The 27793-nt window shown below is 44.2% G+C and overlaps 1 protein-coding gene across 1 annotated transcript in view; it reads left to right on the forward strand.

Moving 5' to 3' along the window:
- Nucleotides 1–27793, forward strand: part of LOC141108005 (interleukin-13 receptor subunit alpha-1-like) — a 178980-nt gene that overhangs the window by 70146 nt on the left and 81041 nt on the right. Inside the window, exons 3-4 of the mRNA XM_073599155.1 lie at nucleotides 4010–4157; nucleotides 22858–22984. Of these exons, the coding sequence (XP_073455256.1) occupies nucleotides 4010–4157; nucleotides 22858–22984 (275 nt within the window). The remainder of the gene's footprint in view (nucleotides 1–4009; nucleotides 4158–22857; nucleotides 22985–27793) is intronic.

The raw sequence follows: 27793 nt of genomic DNA on the forward strand, positions 1-27793 counted from the left end.
GTGCAGAGTGGATTTGCCTTTAGTAAATCAACCCCAAAATCTCTAAACCAACAGAAACGGGCAAAAGGGACCATCATTCAGAGCCTGCGGAGACAACCTCCACCCTCTACCTAACTAAAGTGTATTAAATCATTTAAAATAAATATACATCTAGGAGTCAGATAACAGAACATGAATAATGAAACGACCTGTGTGGACACTAGAGAAGGGGAAACCAGTTCAGATAAAAGAAAAGCACCAAAAACGCCAAGGAAAAGCAGCTTAAAAGAGAACTTCAAAATTAACAAAAGCAAACCACAGGAACTACGGAACCCAGATCCTGTAACATGCAAAAGTAAATGAGCATGAGAATACATATATCAGCATAGGGGTCAACTTATTAAATATGAAAAACTTTGGTCCCCATGGCTTAATGTCCTCAGGCTAGCACCTAGGGAGCTTGTTCTATTGAGGGTATTGCAGTGTCCCACAGGATGAGTGTACTTTGCAAGAATCCTACAAATATGGAGAAGGTAAAATAAGTCATGTAATAGCATACAGGTCTTACTAACTCAATACTCATCCATGGTGCACGGATGAGGCAGATCTCAGTGGGATCCCATGTTTAACTCTGTAGGATGAAATTGCAAGCCGCTATTGTACCAGATTTGTTTGACTTGCGAGTTGTTCATGGATTTGATCAATGATTTACTGGAATGGAAGAAGTTGTCTGTACACGTTCCTTAATATTTTTTTGTACTTGGTATTTTATCAATAAAAACATCTTTGATTTAAAAAAAGTACGAGAATCCAGAGAAAACACAGCTACAGAAGTCCCTGCATAAAATGCTTAACAATAAAATAAGATAAACACACAGAGACAAGATGAAACCATCAGAAAGTGGAAACACTTGCGTACCTCCCAACTTCTGAACTTTGGAATGAGGGACACTTGAGGGAGGAAGCAATTTGCGGCGTGTGTAGCAAAATTTGGGTGTGGCCAAATGCTTAACATTGGGAGGGGCTTAAGGAATGTGGTGGACAGGAATGGCAAATGAGAAGGGTCTGCAGGGCAATGTATGGGCATCAGCAGGGCAGAGAAGAGGCATCAAAAGGGCAGAGGACAGAGGATAGGGGGTCAGTAGGGCAGTGTAAAGAAGTCAGCAGGATGGAAGACAGGGGGTCAGTAGGACAGGGGTCAGCAGGACGGAAGAACGGGAGACAGTAGGGCTGAAGACAGGGGGAGTCAGTAGGGCAAGGTACAAGGGTGAGCAGGACAGAAGACAGGGGGTCAGTAGAACAAGGTACAGGGGTCAGTGGGACGGAAGACAGGGGGTCAGTATGGCAGGGTACAGGGGTCAGCAGGACAGAGAAAAGGGGGGTCAGTAGGGCAGGGTAAAGGCTCAGCAGGACAGAAGACAGGGAGTCAGTAGGGCAGGGTACAGGGGTCAGCAGGACAAAAGACAGGGTCAGTAGGGTAGCGTACAGGGTTCAGCAGGACAGAACACAGGGGGTCAGTAGGGCAGGGTACAGGGGTCAGCAGAACAGAAGTCAGGGGGTCTGTAGAGCAGGGTACAGGGGTCAGCAGGATGGGGGACCTGGGGTCAGCAGGACGGAGGACCAGGGGGCAGTAGGGCGATGTACAGGGGTCAGGACGGAGGGCTGGGGGTCAGTAGAACAGGGTACAGGGGTCAGCAGGACAGAAGACAGGGGGTCTGTAGAGCAGGAGAGCAGGGTACCGGAGTCAAGACGGAGGGCCGGGGGTCAGTAGAGTAGGGTACAGGGGTCAGCAGGACGGAGGACACAAATCCCCCCCCCCAGTCTATCATCCTTTACTCTTACACCCCCAATCTTTCCCCCTTTTACACTCCCCAATGACTGCTCCCCTCCCCCCAGTCACATGGTACCTTCAAGCTTACAGCAGGCTGACTGTCTGCTCTTGAGTTCAGTGGGCGGAGCTTTCTGTCCTGGACAAAGAGGTCCCTTCTCTGCAAGTGTCGCTTACACTCAGATCGTAGTTCTGGCAGAGTGGAGTGCATGCTCCCCGCCTCCTCCTCTGTACAGGAAAACAAAAATCACTGCAGGAGGAGGAGTGGGAGGGTTCAGTGCAATCCTCTCTGCACTGTGCGTGTGTGTGTCAGAGGCAGTCGGACTGGTGGGGAGAGATCCTGGCTGGCGGCGGCCATACACAACATTGCTCACAGCGTGCGGGAACCAAGATACCCCGCACACACTACAAACATTCTGGGGCTCAGAATTCGCTGGGACTCTGGCGTTTCAACAGAACCCCTCATTTTCCACTTCTTGATAAGACTTTGAACACTGCTGATTGGCATTCTTAATTCCTTGGATATCTTTTTATATCCCTTTCCTGGTTTATACAGTTCAACTACCTTTTCCCGCAGATCCTTTGACAATTCTTTTGCTTTCCCTATGACTCAGATTCCTGAAACATCAGTGCAGCACTGGATGAAAGATGCAAGGGTCTGTCAGGAGTCCAGAAACGCATTGACCTTTTATACACACACACACACTAATTACAAGCAGATCACAGGTGAGGATGGTTACCTTTAATAGTCCTGACTGGGACAGTCCCGACGAATCATTCCTCTTGGCAAAAAGCCCCCAGTTCCTATAACTTCTTGGGCTGTCTTGCATGAACTGCACGTTTGAGATCTCCTTCTGCTGTAGCCAATGACAGGTCGACTTGGCCTTGTGTTTTGGATCATTATCATGTTGGAATGTCCAAGTACGTCCCATGTGCAGCTTCCTGGCTGATGAATGCAAATGTTCCTCCAGTATTTTTTGATAACATACTGCATTCATCTTGCCAACAATTTTGACCAAATTTCTAGTGCCTTTGTTTCTCACACACTTTCCCAAAACATCAGTGATCCACCTCCGTACCTTTCATCGTAGGCCTTGTTGACTCAAATGTAGCCTTGTTGTCTCCAAATGTAGAGTTTATGGTTGTGGCCAAAAAGCTCAATTTTGGTCTCATCACTCCAAATGACTTTGTGACAGAAGGTTTGAGGCTTGTCTCTGTGCTGTTTAGCAAATTGTAAGTGGGATACTTTGTGGCATTTGTGTAGTAATGGCTTTCTTCTGGCGACTCGACCACGCAGCCCATCTTTCTTCAAGTGCCTCCTTATTGCGCATCTTGAAACAGCCACACCACATGTTTTTACAGAGTCCTCTATTTCACTTGAATTTATTTGTGGGTTTTTCTTTGCATCCTGAACAATTTTCCTGGCAGTTGTGGCTGAAATTTTAGTTGGTCTACCTGACCGTGGTTTGGTTTCAACAGAACCCCTCATTTTCCACTTCTTGATTAGAGTTTGAACACTGCTGATTGGCATTCTTAATTCCTTGGATATCTTTTTATATCCCTTTCTTGGTTTATACAGTTCAACTACCTTTTCCCGCAGATCCTTTGACAATTCTTTTGCTTTCCCCATGATTCAGAATCCAGAAACGTCAGTGCAGATGCAGGGGTCTGTCAGGAGTCCAGAAACCCATTGACCTTTTATACACACACACTAATTACAAGCAGATCACAGGTGAGGATGGGTACCTTTAATAGCTATTCAAACCCCTTTGTGTCAACTTGTGTGCATGTTATCAGGCCAAAATCACCAGGGTATGTAAACTTTTGATCAGGGTCATTTGGGTAGTTTCTGTTGTGATTATGATTTAAAAAGAGTAAACATAGTTGATTGATAATAAATGTCTTCAGCCAAACACTAACCATGAGTGAAAGTAATGTTTTTGTGTTATCATTCATATTCTCTGAAAAATGGCCAAGAAATCATAAATTCTGCCAGGGTATGTAAACTTATAAGCACAACTGTATATAATGGCAGGTTTTAGTGGGTAAACTTTATAGTGGCATGTATGTGAGTATCTGTATCATTAGTCTCTGTAGGTCACTTTAGGATTCTTGGAATTTACTTTGCAAAATATCCATGTCAGAGAGTAAAAGCATTTGATGTAGATAAGTGATCAGGTAATTAAATCTTCTGTTTTTCAGCCACAAGAAAGAGGGCCGAGTACAAATTTGACAGCGCATGTTAAAAAAGTTGATATAAATAAAGAAATTCTCTTTACTGTTCAAGCTGAGTGTGACAATACAAACATCGTCAGTAACAAAACAACTCTCCCTGTACAGATAGCAACAGGTAAAGTCTGTTTAACTGGGTATTTATCAATCATAAATTGTCTTAGGGCTCATTCATGCCAGCAAACTGGGGAAATCACATGGGCACTGGTGTGTGCTGGGAGTAAACAGTACTGATGCACTGATTCAGGTGCATCGCGTTGTTTAGTTTTTTTCTTTTTTGTTAGATATTTTATGAAATGTCACACGTAAACATACTGTAATAATCCCTGTGGGAGAGTCCGTTTGCACTCTCCAGTTTTAGTAAATCAACCCCATTGGTACTAATTGTCAATAAAAACTGCAGTTAAAAACAAATTGAATCCACCGGCGGATGGCTGCTATGTATGATCATGTCATGACAGGTTCCCCTGGATGTTTATGTTTCAGTACTGTATATATGATATGGCATGGATTAAAAAAAGAAAATTAGGCCCCATTCACATCTGGTGATTTGGGGTCGCGGGTGGAATCAGACGGGAATTGTTGTGATTCTGCCCGCAATTCCAAATCGCACTGCAACTGTGACAAAACACACATGCGTGCTTGGGTGCCATTCATTTTTAATGGCACCTCAAACTTGGTGCAGTTTTGCTGCGATTTTTGCACGAGCTTTGCCACCTAGAAGACTCTCCTGCTCCTTTTTTGGGTGACAAGCTTTGCGCGATGCGGTTTGCCGCAATTGCCACATAATTCTGTCCTGTGACAATTGCGTCAAAACCACATGTTTGAGGTGCCGTTTGCTACGATCGCAGTAAAATTTGGATTGATTGTATGGCAATTCTGCACCATGATCCAAAATCACAAGATGTGAACTGGGCCTAAACATTTTTTTTTTAAATCCATGCCATATATACAGTTCTAAAACATAAACATCCAGGGGGGACCCTAACATGACATCATCACGCATAGCATCCAGGGGCCTAAAATACATACCTTTTTCTCCTTTTGAAAAAAATACTTTATGTTCTGTTATGTCCTTTCTCAAACTGATTTCTAAATGGGAGGGCCATTCTTCATTATAATTACCTAAGCAGTCTCCGTGCCGTAGTGAGAAGCTCCTGTCTTCAACTCTTTAGGTGACGCAGAGCAAAAAAATATATATATATCAAGAATAAAGTTCTTATTCCAGGTGATGCTTTAAATTTAAATCTGTGAGCCAATCACACAAGCGAATAAAAAACAAAAAAACCTAAACTAACACCCTGCACGTTAACTAGTGTGTGATTTTTGGAATTCCACACCATAATATTATTGAATACTTATCATTGCATGATATTGAAAAGTTAATATTATGGGATCAACCAATGCAAGCTTTCAGTAGGTGATACCCTCTGTGGGATTTGAACCCATGGCCTGAGTCCTTCAAGGTAGAAGTGCAGACCACTAGGCTACAATCATACATAGAAAATACATTTACTAGTGTTTGATTTTTTTAATTCTATACAATAATGTTTTGCATTTGAGGCATTAATATTATGGAAACAACCATGCTCATGCTAATGTGGCATTGGCTATTGGGCATTCGCCTATTTTAGCAAAGATGCGAACGCTATTAAAGTCTATTGGGCAGGAACATGAAAAATGCAAAGTCCTCATTTTAAAGGCTTATATGCAAGTTATTGCCAAAAAAGTGTATGGGGTCCTAGGTACTGCTCTATCAATGCAAAAAAAAAAAGTTTTTAAATTATAGCAGTGATTTTAATGATGCTTAAAGTGAAACAATAAAAATATTCCTTTACATATCATGCCTGGGGGGTCCCCTTAGTATGCCTGTAAAGTGGCACATCTGTGCGATGTGTAAAACAAGCAATAATTACATTTTTAAAGGAAAAACTTGCTCGACAGCAGTCGGCAGGAGACCTCCCATCAAGGCAGAACTTTGTATTTTCAATTCTTTGGGTCCATCGGGCGGCGTGATAGACGGTGGATGGACATCGCGGGGGGACTTTTTTCTTTTTTTAATAAAAGAATGGTCAAAAACTGTCTCTTGTGGTTTTTACGTTTTGAAAAATGGCCTGGAATGGATTTTGGGGGGTCCCCACTTTTTTACATTTTGGCGTGGAATTCCCCTTAAAATCCATGCCAGACCCAAAGGACCTGGTATGGATTTTGGGGGGGACCCCATGCCAATTAACCACTTCAGGCCCGGAAGATTAGGCTGCTCAATGACCAGAGCACTTTTTACAATTTGGCACTGCGCTGCTTTAACTGGTAATTGTGCAGTCATGCAATGTTGTACCCAAACGAAATTTGTGTCCTTTTTTACCACAAATAGAGCTTTCTTTTTATGGTATTTGATTGCCTCTGCGATTTTTATCCTTTGCGATTATAAACGGAAAAAGACCGAAAATTTTGAAAAAAAATATTCCAGTAAACTCAATTTTAGTCATACATTTAGACCAAAATGTATTCGGCCACATGTCTTTGGTAAAAAAAATGTCAATAAGTGTATATTGGTTTGCGCAAAAGCTATAGTGTCTACAAACTAGGGTACATTTTCTGGAATTTACGCAGCTTTTAGTTTATGACTGCCTATCTCATTTCTTGAGGTGCTAAAATGGCAGGGCAGTACAACCCCCCCCCCCAAATGACCCCATTTTGGAAAGTAGACACCCCAAGGAATTTGCTGAGAGGCATGTTGAGCCCATTGGATATTTAATTTTTTTTGTCACAAGTCAAAAATGACCAAAAAAAATAAATGACACAAAGTTGTCACTGAATGTTATATTGCTCACACATGCCATTGTTATATGTGGAATTACACCCCAAAATAAATTTTGCTGCTTCTCCTGAGTATAGCGATACCTCATATGAGACTTTTTTGGGAGCCTAGCCGCATACAGGACCCCAAAAACCAAGCACCACCTTCAGGATTTCTAAGGGTGTAAATTTTTGATTTCACTGCTCACTACCTATCACAGTTTCGAAGGCCATAAAATGCCCAGATAGCACAAACCCCCCCCCCCCCCAAATGACCCCATTTTGGAAAGTAGACACCCCAAGCTATTTGCTGAGAGGCATGTTGAGTCCATAAAATAGTTTATATTTTGCCACAAGTTGCTGGAAAATGACAAACCTTTTTTTTTTTTTTTTTTGCACAAAGTTGTCACTAAATGATATGTTGCTCAAACATGGCATGGGTATATGTGGAATTACACCCCAAAATACATTCTGCTGCTTCTCCCGAGTATGGGAATACCACATATGTGAGGCTTTTTGGGAGCCTAGCCGTGTACAGGACCCCGAAAACCAATCACCGCCTTCCGGCTTCCTAAGGGTGTAAAATGGTGATTTTACTAATCACTACCTATCAGTTACGGAGGTCCTGAAATGTCCAGATGGCACAAAACCCCCCAAATTACCCCATTTTGGAAAGTAGACACCCCAAGGTATTTGCTAAGAGGCTTGGTGAGTATTTTGCAGCTCTCATTTATTTTTGAAAATGAAGAAAGGAAAGAAAAATGTATTTTTTTTCTTTTTTTAGTTTTCCAAACTTTGTGACAAAAAGCGAGATCTGCAAAATACTTTATATGCCTCTCAGCAAATAGCTTGGGGTGTCTACTTTCCAAAATGGGGTCATTTGGGGGAGTGGGGGGGTTGTGCTATCTGGGCATTTCATGGTCTCTGAAACTGTAAGGAGTGAAATAAAAAATGTAATCCCATAGAAAGCCTGAAGGCGGTGATTGGTTTTTGGGGTCTCACACATGTGGTATCACCGTACTCAGGAGAAGCAGCAGAATGTATTTTGGGGTGCAATTTCACATATGCCAATGGCATGTTTGAGCAATATATCATTTAGTGACGACTTTGTGCAAAAAAAAAAAAAACTGTCATTTTCCCGCAACTTGTGGGACTTATGGACTTAACATGCCTCTCAGCAAATAGCTTGGGGTGTCTACTTTCCAAAAAGGGGTCATTTGGGGGGGTTTGAACTGTCCTGGCATTTTATGCACAACAGTTATGCCGCGTACACATGAGCGGACTTTACGGCAGACTTTGCCCGGCGGACGGGATTTCGTCAGACAATTCGATCATGTGTGGGCTCCAGCGGACTTTGTTTGCTCAAAAGTTGGACGGACTTAGATTTGAAACATGTTTTAAATCTATCCGTCGAACTTGAGTCCGGTCTCGTCTGTATGCTAGTTCGACGGACAAAAAGCCACGCTAGGGCAGCTATTGGCTACTGGCTATGAACTTCCTTATTTTAGTCCATTCGTACGTCATCACGTACAAATTCGACAGACTTTGGTGGATTGTGTGTAGGCAAGTCCGTTCATTCAGAAAGTCCGTCGTAAAGTACGTCAAAGTCCGCCGGGCAAAGTCTGCCGTAAAGTCCGACCGTGTGTACGCGGCATTAGAAGCTTATGTCACACATCACCCACTCTTCTAACCACTTGAAGACAAAGCCCTTTCTGACACTTTTTGTTTGCATGAAAAAATATTTTGTTTTGCAAGAAAATTACTTTGAACCCCCAAACATTATATATTTTTTTTAAAGCAAAGGCCCTACAGATTAAAATTGTGGGTGTTGCAATTTTTTGTGTAGTGATTTTTCAAACGCAATTTTTTTGGAAAAAACTCACTTTTTAAAATTTTAATGCACTAAAACACACTATATTGCCCAAATGTTTGATGGTATAAAAAAGATGATCTTATGCTGAGTACATGGATACCAAACACGACATGCTTTCAAATTGCGCACAAACGTGCAGCAGCAACAAACTACATACATTTTTAAAAGCATTTAAAAACCTTTACAGGTTACCACTTTAGATTTACAGAGGAGGTCTACTGCGAAAATTACTGCCCTCAATCTGACCTTTGCAGTGATACCTCACATGCATGGTGCAATTGCTGTTTACATATGACACCACACCAACGCTTGCGTTCACCTTTGCGTGTAAGCACGGGGGGACAGGGGTGGTTTTATTTATTTTGCTCTTTTATTTTATTTTTAAACTGTTCCTTTCATGTTTTTTTTTTTTTTTAATAATTTGTTTTGTTATCTCAGGGAATGTAAATATCCCCTATGATAGCAATAGTTAGTGACAGGTACTCTTTTTGTCAAAAAATTGGGGTCTATTAGACCCTAGATCTCTCCTCTGCCCTCAAAGCATCTGAGCACACCAAGATCGGTGTGATAAAATGCTTTCCTAATTTCCCAATGGCGCTGTTTATATCCGGCGAAACGAAATGCTCATAGCTTCCAGTTTCTTAGGCCATAGAGATGTTAGGAGCCATTCTGGTCTCTGATCAGCTCTATGTTCAGCTGGCGGAACCACCGGCTGCATTCTCAGGTTCCCTGTTGGGACAGGAGAGCCTGAGAAAACCATGGAAGACAGAGGGGGTGGGGGAACGTTCCCTCCCACTGCTTGTAAAAGCAGTCTAGAGGCTAATTAGCTGCTAGGATTGCTTTTACATGAAAGCTGACCACTGGCTGAAAATAATGATACCAAGATGATACTTAAACCTGCAGGCATCATTCTGGTATAACCACTCAAATTCCAGCAGCATACCAGTACGTCGCTGATCCTTGTTGTGCATACATTGTAATGTCCTTTTTTTTAATGCAGCCTGTGGGCTTAGCGAAAAAAAGAGATTGATTGGTGGGTATGCCCACCATTAGAATACTGCCCTTAATCCACCCACTTCTAATGATGGGCGTGCATGCACCATTTTTTTTTTTAACTGTGGTGGTGAAATTACCTCCGACAGCGCTGGAGTCATAGCTTTACATATCGTGGGAGCAAACGCTGTTGCCGTCAGAATAAATAAACCTGTGCTGCAGCTGAATGGCGTACCTGCTAAGCAAATGATGGTTAACAATAAAACAAAGTAACATTACAGTATAACATGCCATACCTGCAAAGCAAATACAAAAAAAAATAGTAAAAATAAAACAGAGAGGGAACAATAGATATAGAACAATAGTGAGCGGACAGTAGAGAGCGATAGAGAAAATAAACCGCGCTAAATAAAAGTTAGTATACAGTTGGTACGGTGGAGGTTTTCACTACCACACACAAAAGTTATATATAGAAAACTTTTTTTTTTTAAAAGAAAAAAACCAAAAAAATGTATAAACACAAAAAAAACAAAAAAAAGTCCAGGTATTTCTTGAAATAGGATCAGTCATCAAAACACCAGAATGTTCAACTTAATGGGGGTAACAGTCCAAGAATTATGAGCTAAAATTGCCCTTACCAGAACATCAATAAAAATGAGCGGATGGCATTAAACACAGCCAGGGCCTTTGGGATGAAAACCAATCTGCACCGTCCGGTTTCAAGATGTAGTTCCCTCAATGGATACAGGAGAAAAACAACACACAAAAAAAAAACTGGCCATAGTGTAGTATAGTCAGATGTTTAGCGTGGACATACAGACATACTAACACCCTGGTGAGCACACAAAAACAAACAGCAAAAAGAAAAGAGGGGGGGGGGGGTGAAAAAAAGTAGAGAGCGAACATAAGAGAGAGAACAATAGAGAGAGAGAGAAAAGAAAAATAAAACCAACTATTTTTGGCTTATTTATTTTATATATTTTTTTGTGTGTGTTTTTTTTTTTTTCACTTTTTTCACTTTTATAAAAACTGTAAACTGAACGTTGCAGATTAGGGTCTCTCAAAATGTGATGGCCATCACATCTTTCGAGACCCTGTGTTAGTGTGCCCTAGGACTGTGTAGTGCTGTACCCTACACTAATACTCAACTAGTGTGTGGTAGCGTTTGAAACAGTCACCGATGCAGAGACCAGGTTGGTCAGGACAGGAGGGACAATAAAAGCGGGTGTCACGCCTAAATCCGCGTTTTCTGCAGACACAACATCTTCTTTGGGTAGGGGTACAAGGGAGGACATACGGAAAATGCCTCTCATGCAGTCGGCTCACTGCATTTGCGTTGGGAAGGTGGTCCATAACACCGTCTGGAAACAGAAGGGCTGTGACAATCTCTTCCTGGAATTTAAGGAAGGATCCAGTCTGTCCTGAAGCTTTGTATAGCACAAAAGCATTCAGCAAAGCCAATTTAAATAAATATACAGACACTTTTTTTGTAACAGCGTCTGGCGTTACAGGCAATTAAGTACGGCGCCAACTACTGGTTGTTGAGGTCCAACCCTCCCATAATAAGGTTGCATTCCTGGACACAGAGGGGTTTCTCCACAACACCAGTCACCATAGAAATTTGGACTGTCGTATCTGCGTGAAGGGAGGACAGAACGAAAACATTCCGTGAATCCATCCACTTCACTGCTAAGAAATTATTACACTTCAAGCAGGCTCTCTCCCCCGTCTGAGTCGGGATTCTACAAGCCGTTGGGGGAAGCCCTGGCGATTAGATCGCACGGTGCCACATGTGCCAATTCCATAATCAAAAAGGTGACTAAAAAGTGGCACGCTCGTGTAATAATTGTCCAATAATTGTCCAAGTGGTACCCCTTTCCAAATAAAACCATAAAAAGGTATGTATAGCCTGTTGCCCTGTCACAGAGCTCATACATCTTGACCCCATATCTGGCATGCTTGCTGGGAAGATACTGTTTGATAGACAAGCGGCCAGAAAACCTAATCGGGGACTCATCAACGCAGACAACTTGACTGGGAGTAAACAAGGCTGCAAACTGTTGGTTGAAGTGGTTTACGAGAGGCCGAAATTTGTAGAGCCGATCAAATCCAGGGTCATCCCGAGGACGACGGAGTTTATTAACATTGAAGTGCATGAACCGCAAGATCTGCTCGTATCGTGTCCTGGTTATGGAGGCAGAGAACACGGGTCAGTGAACCAATATGACCGCAACTCACTCTTTCTAGTTATGCCCATGGGGAGGGATAGGCCTGGGAAGGTCTTAAATTCGGAGACTGTAATAGGTCTCCAATCTCTGGCAAATGTCAACTGGGGATTAGCGACGATGAATTGACCAGCATACAAATTGCTTTGATCCACAATAGATCTATAGAGCTCTTCCGTGCAAAACAGCGAATAAAAATCAAGTGACGTAAAATCAACTTTTTCCGCCTAAATTGCTGGTTGGCCAGTGAATAGGGGAAGTATGGGTGCTGCATAAGTGGTGGGCTCCCAATTAGGATTGGCGAATGCAACAGGAAAGGGCACTATGGACCGACGGGCCTGTGTTTGTCTTCTTCTTGGTGGCAGCGGGACACTGCTCGTGCTAGCCACCTTGCCAGCTTGAACTGCACTTATAGGACTCGCCACGTCACCAAGTGTTACTGCAGTGCTGGATGTACGACCAGGATGTACTAGGCCGCTGGTGCTTGCCAGTTCACTAGAAGGATGAGCAGCACTAGTACTGGCTCTATGCTCCATACAAGAGCCCTGCGGTTCTTGCACCTCAACAACAGCAGAAGAAGGGGGTCGGGTACGCCTGACCTTAGCAGGGACCACAACTCCTCTGTCTATCTGTCAGGGTGCCGCTGCTGTCTACCGGTTCGTATTCTGAGCCTGAATCTGACAAATGAGTGACTTCCTCTTCACTATCTGTCATGCTCAGAAATGTGTAGGCCTCTTCACTACTGTACCTTTCGATTTGACATTTTGATCTCTAAATTTACTGGTACAGTAGTGAGACTCACAGGGGAAAAAAAGCTCCTGATTGTCAGCGACTGCTTCAAACGCTACCAAAGAAACTGTTGGCATTCGCAGGGATCAGGCCTGACTCTGCAAATACTGCAGTTATGTGTGTTGTGTTTTGTAAGTGTCAGTGATCGATTGATACTGCACTGGGCAGAGGGGCTAAACGCAGGTGCTAGCAGGTATCTGGGCTGATCCCGCTAACACTGCATTTTTGGGATTCCTGAACTGCTGGGGACACTAGTATAGATCTGCTCAGATCAGATATCGATCCGTTCAGACACTATAATACTAAGGGAAGTGTATGGTGTGTGCGTGGGTGTTAGCTCTACTGCCACTAATCTGACGCTGCCTGGGGCAACGCAGGCCCTGACTGATGCTAAAACCTGATATCACCTGCCGGGCGATCAGGGGGGTAAACCTTTATTTAGGTAAAATATGGCGGGTGCCCTGACGCTATAAAAAATAAATTAGCTAACCAGCGTTATCCATGACACTAATACAGTGATCACTGGTAACGGGGTGATCAAGGGGTTAAACCTTTTATTAGGGTGGGTTGTGGGGGGGTCCCTAGACCTATCTGGGCCTACACTAAGTACCCTAATACTGATTTTTGTCACTAATGACACCAGTACAGTGATCAAAAAAGAATATGAACACTGCACTGGGTGACACAGTGACAGGGGGTGAAGGGGTTAACTGGGGGGGGGGGTGATAAGGGGGTGGCAAGTGTACCTATGTGAACTGGTGTCAGTGTAGTATTGGTGCACTTACTCTGAGATGTCTTCTCTCCTCTCTCTGGAACGAAAAGACTTCCACGAGGAGAGATGACATCACTTCCCCTCCTGTGTTTACACTTACACATGCAGGGGAAGGATCTCATTCGTCAGGACCGATCACCAGGTCCAGGCCAGTTACCATTGGCCTGGGCCTGGGGATTGATGGGATCTGGATCACACTTTCTAATCAAGGACTTGCATGTGTGCACAACCAAATACTTTTGTATGCAACTAGATTTAATACAGATGTAAATGGGTATGAATAGTTTGCACTTATAAAATATGTATTTATAGTCTGCAAAAGTCAAACATAAAGCAAAAAAGAATCAACTTTTATTTCAACATTTGTATAAACATTTGGTACATTAATGTACTTTTGGCAAAAAAAAATAAAAGGTATGGAAATGATGCTCCAGCATTTGATAATATAGTTAGAAGGACCCTGCTCAAAAGAGCTTACACAAGGTAGAAAACAAAATACAAAATCCAAAAAGGCAGAGCACAAACAAAAAAACACATGGTCTGACTGGACAAAGACGCAATTTGTAAACCATTCCCACAAAAATACACTTTTGAGGGCCTTGATGCCAAACAATATCAGCAAACGCATAAAGCAATCATCAAACCACAGCCTAAGTGGGGTGTGGGTCGGGCATTGTGCACCCCCCCCCCAAAAAAAAAACATATCTATTTGTAAATTAAAAATATAAGCACTACAAACAAAGATTCTGGCCTCCTTTCAGGCCAAACAACCTCCACAAATGCAGGTCTTTATATAATCTAGCTAGGGTTGGTAGCACACTTCCACCCACCCAGTAAAGGACACACCCGCCAGTGTAATTGATTCTGTCTCTTCATGTATGCCTGAAGTGCTCACACCTGTTCGTCAGGCACACACACTCTTTACAAATGAAAGAATGCATCAGCATATACAGTGGGGACGGAAAGTATTCAGACCCCCTTACATTTTTCACTCTTTGTTATATTGCAGCCATTTGCTAAAATCATTTAAGTTCATTTGTTTTCCTCATTAATGTACACACAGCACCCCACATTGGCAGAAAAAAGAATTGTTGACATTTTTGCAGATTTATTAAAAAAGAAAAACTGAAATATCACATGGTCCTAAGTATTCCGTCCCTTTGCTCAGTATTTAGTAGAAGCACCCTTTTGATCTAATACAGCCATGGGTCTTTTTGGGAAAGATGCAACAAGTTTTTCACACCTGGATTTGGGGATCCTCTGCCATTCCTCCTTGCAGATCCTCTCCAGTTCTGTCAGGTTGGATGGTAAACGTTGGTGGACAGCCATTTTTAGGTCTCTCCTGAGATGCTCAATTGGGTTTAAGTCAGGGCTCTGGCTGGGCCATTCAAGAACAGTCACGGAGTTGTTTTGAAGCCACTCATTCGTTATTTTAGCTGTGTGCTTAGCGTCATTGTCTTGTTGGAAGGTAAACCTTCGGCCCAGTCTGAGGTCCTGAGCACTCTGGAGAAGGTTTTCATCCAGGAAATCCCTGTACTTAGCCGCATTCATCTTTCCCTCGATTGCAACCAGTCGTTCTGTCCCTGCAGCTGAAAAACACCACCACAGCATGATGCTGCCACCACCATACTTCACTGTTGGCACTGTATTGGACAGGAGATGAGCAGTGCCTGGTTTTCTCCACACATACCGCTTATAATTAAGGCCAAAAAGTTCTATCTTGGTCTCGTCAGACCAGAGAATCTTATGTCTCACCATCTTGGAGTCCTTCAGGTGTTTTTTAGCAAACTCCATGCGGGCTTTCATGTGTCTTGCACTGAGGAGAGGCTTCCGTCGGGCCACTTTGCCATAAAGCTCCGACTGGTGGAGGGCTGCAGTGATGGTTGACTTTCTACAACTTTCTCCCATCTCCCGACTGCATCTCTGGAGCTCAGCCACAGTGATCTTTGGGTTCTTCTTTACCTCTCTCACCAAGGCTCTTCTCCCCGATAGGTCAGTTTGGCCGGATAGCCAGCTCTAGGAAGGGTTCTGGTCGTCCCAAATCCATCCATCTTCCATTTAAGAATGATGGAGGCCACTGTGCTCTTAGGAACCTTAAGTGCAGCAGAAATTTTTTTGTAACCTTGGCCAGATCTGTGCCTTGCCACATCAAATGCTTTTTAGCGAAGCGTTAATTTGCAAATTGAGTATAGCGCTTGGTAAAAAAATGAATGGGAGTTAAAATGTGAGTATTCTGCATGTCTGGGCATGGGCACTTGTGCTGGTACATAGTTGTAGAAAGAGGGGGAATTTATCTTTTCTCAGACTCAATGATATTTCAGTTTATACATCAATTTTTTCAGCAGTTTAAATTAGATTATCTTTAAACAATATACCACATATTTAACTACTTCCCACCCGGCCTATAGCAGATTGATGGCCGGGCAGTGGTTCTGTTATCTTGACTGGGCTTCATATGACGTCCAGCAGGAAAACATGCTGGCCCGCGGGGATCGGAGATGCTGTGTGTCAGTCTGACACACTGCATCTCTGATCGTAGTATAGAGCCTCTGACAGAGGTCTCTAACCACGTGATCAGCTGTGACCAATCATTTCGTGAAACAGGAAGTGCCGGTAAACAGCATTCTTCAGATTCGCGCTGACAGGGAGAGCCGATCAGCGTCTCTCCCTGTCAGAGGGGGGGGGTCTGTGCTGATAACGTCTGGTCAGTGCCAATCATTGCCCACCACAGTGCCCATCAATGCCCACCACAGTGCGAGTCAGTGCCCATCACAGTGACAATCGGTGCCCAGCAGTAACACCTGTCAGTACCTCATCATCAGTAATGCCCAACAGTGCCATCTATTAGTGTCCATCAGTGCCACCGGTCAGTGCCTATCAGTGCCACCTATCAATTCTACATATCAGTGCCTCTTCAGTGCCCATTAGTGCCGCCAAATCAGTGCCCGTCAGTGAAGGGGAAAACGTCTTCTTTTTTTTTTTTTTTCCAAAAATGTCGGTCTTTTTTAGTTTAGCAAAAAATAAAAATCCCCAGAGGTGATCAAATACCTCCAAAAGAAAGCTCTATATGTGGGAACAAAATGATAAAAAAATTTGTTTGGGTACAGTGTAGCATGAATGCGCAATTGTCATTCAAAGTGCGACAGCGCTGAAAGCTGGAAATTGTCCTGGTATTGGAGTGATTAAGAACCATTTAGGCTATCATATCATGCTCTATACATTTTTTCCATGTGCAATTCCCGGGTGTCTAGCAGACTAATGATTTGGGCCGTCTCTGTTGTCTGTGACCTATAGTGAATTTGATTTTGTGAATATTTTTTCCCCAGTGCTATAGTGAATTCCATTTTCGCACTAATTAACGCAGTTTGGCTATTTTGTGAGTATTTATTCATGCATTCGCATATTCGCGCTATAGTAAATCAACCCCATTGTGTCAGTTTATCCTCTTTAAATTCAGATTCAGTTGTGCAGGGAATCCTGTTTTATTTTTATCTACTGTATTTATTGGCATATAACATGCACTTTTTCACCTTGAAAATGCAATTAGCGTGTGCGTGTTATATGCCGATACTTCAATTTTAGCTGCCTCGGAGGGGACAGGGAGGGGGGCGGGACGAGCGTCGTCAGATTACATACAGAATCTCCTGTTGACTGTTGACTTGTAATGGGAAGTCCCGTCCCCTGGGCCGCCATTGGACCACTGTTCTGTCTATCATAGGGGATTTTCACTGTATGTAATCAGTCGGCACTCATCCCGCCTCCCTCCCTGTCCCCTCTAGGCTGCAGATGGGCATCAATCAGGCTGCACTGATGGCAATGTTGAGACTGCTGCATTGAAGGCAATGGTGAGGCTGCTGCATTGATGGCAATGGGGAGGCTACTGCATTGATGGCACTTGTGAGGCTCCATTGATGGCACTTGTGAGGCTGCAGATGGGCATTGATCAGACTGCATTGATGGCAATGGTGAGGCTGCAGGTGGGCAATGGTGAGGCTGCAGATGGGCACTGACCCTTAATTTGCTTCAAAGTTCCTTATTTAAAATTTAAGTTTTTTTCCTGAAACTTCCCTCTTAAAATTAATGTGCGTGTTATACTCCTGTGCGTGTTATTCACCGATAAATACTGTATTTAAATACTGTATTTTTTACGCAATTCAAGCCCACAAAAAAACTGTCACATGATAGCAGGCCACCAGCCAAATCAGTTGTGGCTGGGAAATTCCCTGCTCTGCAGTCACATATAAGGGGAAGGGATTAGGGTTGCCACCTGTTTAAAACAGGAGGTTATAACAGGGGTCATAGTACCTGTGTAGTGTGAGTATCTGAGTGTTGTCTGAGTAGTGTGTGTGGATCGTTAGTACTTGTGTATTGTGTACCTGTGTATTGTCTTGTCGTGTACCTGTGTATTGTCTTGAGTATTAGTGCCAGGAAGCTAGTTGTTAGGTAATTAGGACAGGGTAAAATCCCCAAATCCTCACCAAATTTAATAGGTACGATGCCCGGCGGGTGTGGAGAGGCGACTCTTTGTACATCTTGCCGCATGTATGCGTTCCTTGATCATCCGATCGAGGGCGAATACTGCTGTGCAAAATGTAAGCACATTGTTTCCCTGGAAGCCCAGGTTCTGAATCTGGGGAAGCAACTGTCAGCACTGAGAAGTCCCTCCATACTAAAGGTGAGCCAGGAACGTACACGGCAGGTGCCGGCAGGGGCCAGCACAGAGGCGGGTGGAGACAAAGAGGTGCAGGCACTAGCAAAGAGTAGATGGGTGACAGTCAGGAGGGGTAGAGGGGGAAGTGCCAGGGAGGCCGATCCAGGACTGGAGCATCCCAATAAGTACGCTCCATTGAGTGACATTGGTGTAACCAGTCAGGGACCAGCACTGCTGGAGATGAGGGACTCTCCTAGCTGCCAGGGGAAGAACTCCTCCAGTGAGAGTGGGGGGGCAGCAAAGGGAAAGGAAAGACAGATTCTGGTGGTAGGGGACTCAATTCTTAGAAGGACAGAGAGGGCAATCTGTAACCAAGACCTGAAGCGCCGAACAGTATGTTGTCTACCGGGCGCTCGGGTTCGGCACATCACGGATCTTGTGGACAGATTACTGGGAGGGGCTGGGGAAGACCCGGCTGTCATGGTGCACGTTGGCACCAATGACAAAGTCAGAGGCAGATGGAGTGTCCTAAAGAACGATTTTAGGGACTTAGGAGCTAAATTGAGGAAAAGGACCTCCAAGGTAGTGTTCTCAGGAATACTACCGGTACATCGAGCCACACCAGAGAGGCAGAGGGAGATTAGGGAAGTAAACAAGTGGCTGAAGAGCTGGTGTAGTAAGGAGGGGTTTGGGTTCCTGGAGGACTGGGCCGACTTCTCAGTCGGTAACCGGTACTATAGAAGGGACGGACTGCACCTAAATGAGGAGGGTGCAGATCTGCTGGGAATGAAGATGGCCAAAAAGTTAGAGGGGTTTTTAAACTAGGCGATGGGGGGGAGGGTCCAGAGACAGTGATAGCCAGCGCAGAAGATATTCCAGAGGGTAGTATTGGGGGCATTAGTGGTAGGTTAACCAAAGCACAAAAACACAAGGTGAGTATAGTAGCAAGTCCAAGTTGCAATCTTGAAACACCCAATACGAGGACAATATGCGACCGGTCTAAACTATGTGGCATGTTCACCAATGCCAGGAGCCTGGCGGACAAGATGGGTGAACTAGAGATACTGTTGTACAAGGAGGATTTGGATTTTGTGGGAATTTCAGAGACCTGGTTCAACAGCTCTCATGATTGGCTGGCAAACATTCAAGGGTATACCCTATACCGCAAGGACAGAGAGGGTAAAAAAGGGGGAGGGGTATGCCTATATATCAAGAATAATGTACAAGTGAATGTGAGAGATGACATCACTGAGGGGGCTAGGGAGGAGGTGGAATCTTTATGGGTAGAGCTCCAAAGGGATGAAGCTAAGGGGAAAATAATACTGGGAGTATGCTATAGGCCCCCTAACCTGAGGGAGGAAGTGGAGACGGATCTCCTATCACAAATTGGATTAGCAGCAAGGATGGGAAGTGTTATCATAATGGGGAATTTTAATTATCCAGACATAGACTGGGCGGAGGGAACCGCGCATTCATTTAAGCTCGCCAGTTCCTTAGTGTCTTGCAGGACAATTTTATGGGTCAGATGGTAGACGCACCAACTAGAAATAAAACATTACTAGATCTACTGATTACCAACAATACAGACCTGATAACAGATGTGGAAATACGGGGCAATTTAGGTAACAGCGATCACAGGTCAATTAGTTTCAGTATAAATCACACAAATAGGAGACATGAAGGGAACACAAAGACACTGAATTTCAAAAGAGCCAACTTCCCTAAACTACAAACCTTGCTAAAAGGCATAAATTGGGATAAAATATTAGGAACAAAGAATACGGAGGAGAGATGGGTTTGCTTTAAGAGCATATTAAATAAGGGCATTAGCCAATGTATCCCATTGGGTAATAAATTTAAAAGAGCGAACAAACATCCTGGATGGCTTAACTCCAATGTAAAAATGCATATAAAAGCAAAGGAGAAGGCCTTCAAAAAATACAAGGTTGAGGGATCATCCACAGCATTCAGAATTTATAAAGAATGCAATAAGAAATGTAAGGGTGCAATTAGGATGGCTAAGATAGAACATGAAAGACACATAGCGGAGGAGAGCAAAAAAAATCCCAAGAAATTCTTTAAGTATGTAAACAGTAAAAAAGGGAGGACAGACCATATTGGCCCCATAAAGAATGAGGAAGGACATCTGGTTACAAAGGATGGGGAGATGGCAAAGGTATTGAATTTATTCTTCTCCTCAGTCTTAACGAGTGAATCGGGGGGCTTCAGTAACCAAAACTGCAGTGTTTATCCTCATGACACAACTCAGGAAGCACCTACATGGTTAACAGAGGACGGAATTAAAATTAGACTTGAGAAACTTAACATTAATAAATCACCGGGACCAGATGGCTTGCATCCGAGGGTACTTAGGGAACTCAGTCAGGTGATTGCCAGACCGTTGTTCCTAATTTTTACAGACAGTCTATTGACTGGAATGGTACCAGCTGATTGGAGAAAAGCCAATGTAGCACCAATATTTAAAAAGGGCCCAAAAAACATCCCTGGGAATTACAGACCAGTTAGCCTAACATCAATAGTATGTAAACTCTTGGAGGGGATGATAAGGGACTATATACAAGATTTTAGTAATAAGAATGATATCATTAGCAGTAATCAGCATGGATTCATGAAGAATCGTTCTTGCCAAACCAATCTATTAACCTTCTATGAGGAGGTGAGTTGCCATCTAGATAAAGGAAGGCCCGTAGACGTGGTGTATCTGGATTTTGCAAAAGCATTTGACACAGTTCCCCATAAACGTTTACTGTACAAAATAAGGTGCGTTGGCATGGACCATAGGGTGAGTACATGGATTGAAAACTGGCTACAAGGGCGTGTTCAGAGGGTGGTGATAAATGGGGAGTACTCAGAATGGTCAGGGGTGGGTAGTGGGGTTCCCCAGGGTTCTGTGCTGGGACCAATCCTATTTAATTTGTTCATAAACGACCTGGAGGATGGGATAAACAGTTCAATCTCTGTATTTGCGGACGATACTAAGCTAAGCAGGGCAATAACTTCTCCGCAGGATGTGGAAATCTTGCAAAAAGACCTGAACAAATTAATGGGGTGGGCGACTACATGGCAAATGAGGTTCAATGTAGAAAAATGTAAAATAATGCATTTGGGTGGCAAAAATATTAATGCAATCTATACACTGGGGGGAGAACCTCTGGGGGAATCTAGGATGGAAAAGGACCTGGGGGTCCTAGTGGATGATAGGCTCAGCAATGGCATGCAATGCCAAGCTGCTGCTAATAAAGCAAACAGAATATTGGCATGCATTAAAAGGGGGATCAACTGCAGAGATAAAACGATAATTCTCCCGCTCTACAAGACTCTGGTCCGCCCGCACCTGGAGTATGCTGTCCAGTTCTGGGCATCAGTCCTCAGGAGGTACGTACTGGAAATGGAGCGAGTACAAAGAAGGGCAACAAAGCTAATAAAGGGTCTGGAGGATCTTAGTTATGAGGAAAGGTTGCGAGCACTGAACTTATTCTCTCTGGAGAAGAGACGCTTGAGAGGGGATATGATTTCAATTTACAAATACTGTACTGGTGACCCCACAATAGGGATAAAACTTTTTCACAGAAGAGAGTTTAATAAGACTCATGGCCACTCATTACAATTAGAAGAAAAGAGGTTTAACCTTAAACTACGTAGAGGGTTCTTTACTGTAAGAGCGGCAAGGATGTGGAATTCCCTTCCACAGGCGGTGGTCTCAGCGGGGAGCATTGATAGCTTCAAGAAACTATTAGATAATCACCTAAATGACCGCAATATACAGGGATATGTAATGTAATACTGACACATAATCACACACATAGGTTGGACTTGATGGACTTGTGTCTTTTTTCAACCTCACCTACTATGTAACTATGTAACCTGTTTGGGATTCACCCAGACAGTTTGGGTTTTGAATCATGTGTCTGCGTTTCAGTCCACCGAAAACCTGGACACAATATTCAGACAGGAATGGGCTCAGAACAGGGCCTGATAGGAGGGTGAGGGGGCACTATGCAGGTCACATTACTATTCTCTTTGGAGCACCCAAAGGTGTCCCAGGTCTGTTACAATCATATAGTTTATGCTAAAAAAAATACATTTTTGCTGTGCGCCGCTAAAGTTATTGGGTTTGGCTTGAAGAGAAAGTGGCAACCCTAGCAGGGATGCTGGTGATATCATTACCATAATATGGCCACACGACCACATTCGGTCAATTTCATTGATTGAATATATAGCTGCTTGGCCAGATTAGTTCAATGACATCAACAGTATCCCTGCCCCTTTGTTACATGTGGCTGCCAGGAATTCCCCAGCCAAAGCTGACTGGACTGGTGGCCTGCCATGTGTTAGTTTCCACAGGGTTCAGCATAAAATCTTAGCCCATCACTATTGTTGATGGACTGGACACTGAACTAATAGATGTTGGAGGAAGACTATTGTACACTAACAGGATGTGTTGGAAAGGCTCTGTGTTGTGCTACCCTAAGAGATCAAACAAGTAAGGGTATGTGCTGACAACTTATGCTGTCAACAAGTTCATATATGTTCACTCTGAGTGCATAGGGCCATCAGTTTACCATGCTCCAAAAAAAAGTAACTTTTGGTTAAATAACTTTATACTCATAATTTTATACATCCTATTATATATTGTAATTGATAGTGTGTTTTTTTTAGTAGACATTCACACATTCATTTACTTCTGTTTGATAGGTAAAGGTAATCCAAATATTTCAGTGAGAAACTTCAGCTGCATTTGGTACTATCCTGAATATGTTCAATGCACCTGGAAGCCAGGAAGAGATGCTCCTCCAAATGTCAACTACACCCTAATTTACTGGTTGGTATGAAATGACCATATCTCTGCACAGGCTAGCAAGATTCAGCATTAACTTCAATTTGTATATTTATTATTTCCCCTCAAGTGTCTGCCCAGAGCAACTAGATTTTATGAATATCTGTGGTTGAACACAAAGGATGCTTAACCACTTCAGCCCCGGTAGATTTGGCTGCTGAATGACCGGGCCATTTTTTGCAATTCGGCACTGCGTCGCTTTAACTCACAATTGCGCGGTCGTGCGACGCTGCACCCAAACAAAATTGATGTCCTTTTTTCCCCACAAATAGAGCTTTCTTTTGGTGGTATTTGATCGCCTCTACGGTTTTTATTTTTTGCGCTATAAACAAAAAAAGAGCAACAATTTCGAAAAAAAGATAATATTTTGTACTTTTTGCTATAGTAAATATCCCCATTTTTTTTTAAAAAGCAATTTTTTTCTCAGTTTAGGCTGATATTCTTCTACATATTTTTGGTAAAAAAAATCGCAATAAGCGTATATTGATTGGTTTGCGCAAAAAGTTATAGCGTCTACAAAATAGGGGATAGATTTATAGTATTTTTATTATTTTTTTTTTTACTAGTAATTGCGGCGATCTGCGATTTTTATCGGGACGGCGACATTATGGTGGACACATCAGACATTTTTTACACCATTTTGGGACCATTGGCATTTTTACAGCAATCAGTGCTATAAAAATGCACTGATTACTGTAAAAATGTCACTGGCAGGGAAGGGGTTAACACTAGGGGGCGATCAAGGGGTTAACTGTGTTCCCTGGGAGGTGATTCTAACTGAAGGGGGAGGGGACTGACTAGAGGAAGTGACGGATCGTGGTTCCTAGCTAATAGGAACACACGATCTGTCACTCCTCTCAAAACAGGGATTTGTGTGTTTACACACACACTTCCGTGTTCTGTCCCTCGTGCTCGCGATTGCTTGTGACCGTCGGCCACGAGCATCAGCACCCCCGCTGTGCAGCGGGCACGTGCGTGCACCTGCTATCCCGATCCCGCAAGCCGACGTTTAGCTACGACAGTTTGCGGGATCGTGCCGACCTGCCTCAGTAAAATGATGGCGGCCAATCGGCACGCGGTTAAACAGAAAGGTAATAAGTTTTGTGTGCTATACTTTCCTTCTTTATGATATTCTATTTGCTAGAGAGATTGAACTACATTTTAAGCTCTCCACAAAGATAGAGGCAGGATCAACAAGATGGAATGTTTGTTTTTATACTATATATAAAGAGATACTGTATGTGTATACAGTCATGACCAACAATATTGGCACCCCTGCATTTCTGTCAGATAATGCACCACTGCGCCCAGAAAATAGTTGCAGTTACAAATGTTTAGCATTTTCATGTTTATATATTTTGTTTGTATTGGTACGATACAAAAAAGTGGAGAAACAAAAAGCCAAATCTGACACATTCCGCGCAAAATTCCATAAATGGACTGGACAAAATTATTGGCACCTTCTCAAAATTGTGAGAAATAATTGCATTCCAAGTTTGTGATGCTCCTGTAATTTGTAATTAAACTCACCTGTATCAATTAACAGGTGCTGATAATATAGATAATATATAATGTCACTGGCAACCAGTTATAATGGTGAAAAATGGACTCAACCGTTTCTGTTGTGTGTCTCTGTATGCCACATGGAGCATGGAGAAGAGAAAGAGAAGCATGGTGGAGGTTCACTGATGTTTTGGGGTTGCTTTGCTGCTTCAGGCACTAGATGTCTTGACCGTGTGCATGGCATTATAAAATCTGAAGACTACCAAAGAATTCTAGGGTGCAATGTGGGGCCCAGTGTCAGAAAGTTGGGTCTCCATCAGAGATCATGGGTCTTACAGCAGGGCAATGACCCTGTCAGGAGCGTCTAGCGCTCCTGCTCCTCATTCCAGCATCCTGGTTGTGGCTGTGGAATTCTCTCTGTTTTTGTCCGTCTGCACGGTGATTGATGTGGTCAGTCTCTGGGTGCAAACCTGTTATAAGCCAGCCAAACACTCACTCGCATGCTTAATCAGAAAAAAGATTTTATTTTGTTGACATAAAAAAATAATCATATACACAGACATTAGGGTTACAGGCAGCTCCTATAGAGAATATACAAGAAGTATTACACGTTTCAGTACATAACATATTCCCCCAACCCTGTGCATTATACTGTTGAATGTATCTCCAGTAACAAACAAAGAGAACCCGAGTAAAAAAGAAACAAAAAACAGAATAGGACAAACAACAATTAATCTAAGTGAGCAACACAACTGGTGTGCACCTTCCTCCCGGACAAACAAAACAGATATTCCAAATATATGCCTTTCCCAATGTATCACACTCAGAATTACTGTCAGGGAAGTCATCCGCAGAATACAGCTAATGCTTGCAAGCATACGCCTGTGCGCAGGCGCCAGCAAGGGATTCTCAGAACAACTACGGGCGCATCGGCGAATACGCGATCGCACATGCGCGATCGCGCGTTCGCGAGTGCGCGCGTTCGCGATCGCGCGTCCGCGCGTGCGCGCGTCCGCGTGCGCGCGCGTCCGCGCACGCCTGTCATCAGAACTGGCGCCAGACGGCCTATTTAAACACGGACTTAGTACTGGCTGGTTGCTGCTTGGTCTACAGCGTGTACCTGAATTCTTGCTACCTGTGTTGACTTCCGATTATCGAACCTGCCTGCGACCTGACCTCTCTCCTGCCTGCTGTTTGTACCTGATCTGCCTACCTGCTGCCGAACCTGCCTGTGACCTGACCTCTCTCCTGCCTGCTGTTTGTACCTGATCTGCCTACCTGCTGCCGAACCTGCCTGTGACCTGACCTCTCTCCTGCCTGCTGTTTGTACCTGATCTGCCTACCTGTTGCCGAATCTGCCTGTGACCTGACCACGTTCCTGCCAGCCAAGTCATCTGATCTGTCTCTCTGCTGCCGAGACCTGCCAGTGATCCAGCGACTCTCCTGTCTGCTTCCAGTCAAGTCCAGCGTCCACCTGTGTGTTCCGGCAACTTCCTGCTCAGACTTCGGGACTTCCATAGGCACTCTTACCTCACCGTGCTCCAGCGCCAGCTGTTCCACTATCAGCGGCCCTTGAGCCGGAGTTGTACGGGAGGCCTTCCTCTACACGTCAGGCTCGCCATCAGGTACGTGACAGTACCAAGCAGCCATGACTGAGCCTGCAGGAGGAATCTCTCCCCTACATGAAGTCTGCCAATGTCTCACAGGCCTTACTCAAGCGGTCAAGTCCCTGCAGGAGAAATATGTGCGTCTGGTGGAGCACGTGCAAGTCCAGCTCTCTTCAGCCATTCCCGCTGCAATGATGACATCCCCAGAACCACGAGTACCTAATCCTGACAGATTTTCTGGAGATCGGACCCAGTTCAGAGCATTCCGCAATGCCTGTCAGCTGTACTTTTCACTTCAGCCACGGACTTTTTCTGCAGAGACTACAAAGGTGGGGTTCATCATATCCCTACTTCAAGGTGAACCCCAAGCCTGGGCTCATCGTCTGTTGGAAAAGAAGGACTCCCAACTAAATACTATGCCCTCTTTTTTCCAAGCAATGTCCAAGATATACGAGGACCCTCTACTAACCACTACTGCCGAGTCCTCTCTCCATGCACTCCGACAAGGCCGCAGAGCGGTCGAGGACTATATAAGAGACTTTAGGTGCTGGAGTGCAGATACCCACTGGAATAACGCTGCTCTGCGACATCAGTTTCGCCTGGGGTTATCGGAGGACTTAAAAGACGAGTTAGCTCGTGTGGGTGCTCCAAGTACCCTGGAGGACTTAATCACATTATCTATCCAGATCGACCGTCGTCTGCGAGAGCGCAGACGGGAGAAGTCAGCAGTTCCCGTTCAGCCAACATCTGTCAGGCCGGCCTCTCCCGCATTAGGAACCGTAACACCCACACGGCTAGGCTTGATTCGCCCGTCGCTGTCCCCTGAGGAACGGACACGACGTCTTCAAGGCAACTTCTGCCTCTACTGCGGCAGAGCGGGTCACTATGTACGGACTTGTCCTACTAAGGGACGCGGATCCTTCCCGGCTTCTCCAGCAAGTCAGGTGGTTCCTCCAGCAACTTCTGCTCAATTGGCACTTCCTGTTACCTTTCAGCTCCCAGGGAGAAGTGTGTCAGCTACTGCAATTGTGGACTCGGGGGCGTGCAGTTGCTTTATTGATCTGGCATTTGCTGTCAAACAAGGTATCCCTCTTCAATCCAAAGAGCAGGGACTTACCGTATTTCTGGCTGACGGCTCCCGTATAAAGTCCGGATTGGTGAACCAGGAGACCCCCCCACTGTTAACTACGACCTCTACTGGTCATAAGGAACTTTTGCGGCTAGATGCCATTTCTTCACCTCTGTACCCCGTCATTCTTGGTCTACCATGGCTACAGGCCCATAATCCGGCGGTGGACTGGAAATCAGGCAGTATCAAGTATCAATCATCTTACTGCCAGAAGCACTGCCTGTCCAATCCCACTGCTGCACCCACCACCCTGTTGTGTATGGACGTTGATGCTGAGCTCTGCCAAAAGGTGCCTGAGGCCTATCACGAGTTCCTTGATGTCTTCAGCAAGCGGGGAGCAGACACATTACCTCCACACAGGGCGTACGACTGCCCCATTGAGCTCCTTTCTGGGGCTGCTATTCCATTTGGTCGGATTTTCCCACTGTCTGAGAAAGAATTAGCAGCTCTAAAGGAATATATTGATGAGAGCCTCCAGAAAGGCTTCATTCGCCCTTCTACCTCACCTGCCGGGGCGGGAATATTCTTCGTGGAGAAGAAGGACCATTCACTACG

The sequence above is a fragment of the Aquarana catesbeiana genome, linkage group LG09 (genome assembly GCF_042186555.1).
Source record: "Aquarana catesbeiana isolate 2022-GZ linkage group LG09, ASM4218655v1, whole genome shotgun sequence".
NCBI classification, from domain to species: domain Eukaryota; kingdom Metazoa; phylum Chordata; class Amphibia; order Anura; family Ranidae; genus Aquarana; species Aquarana catesbeiana.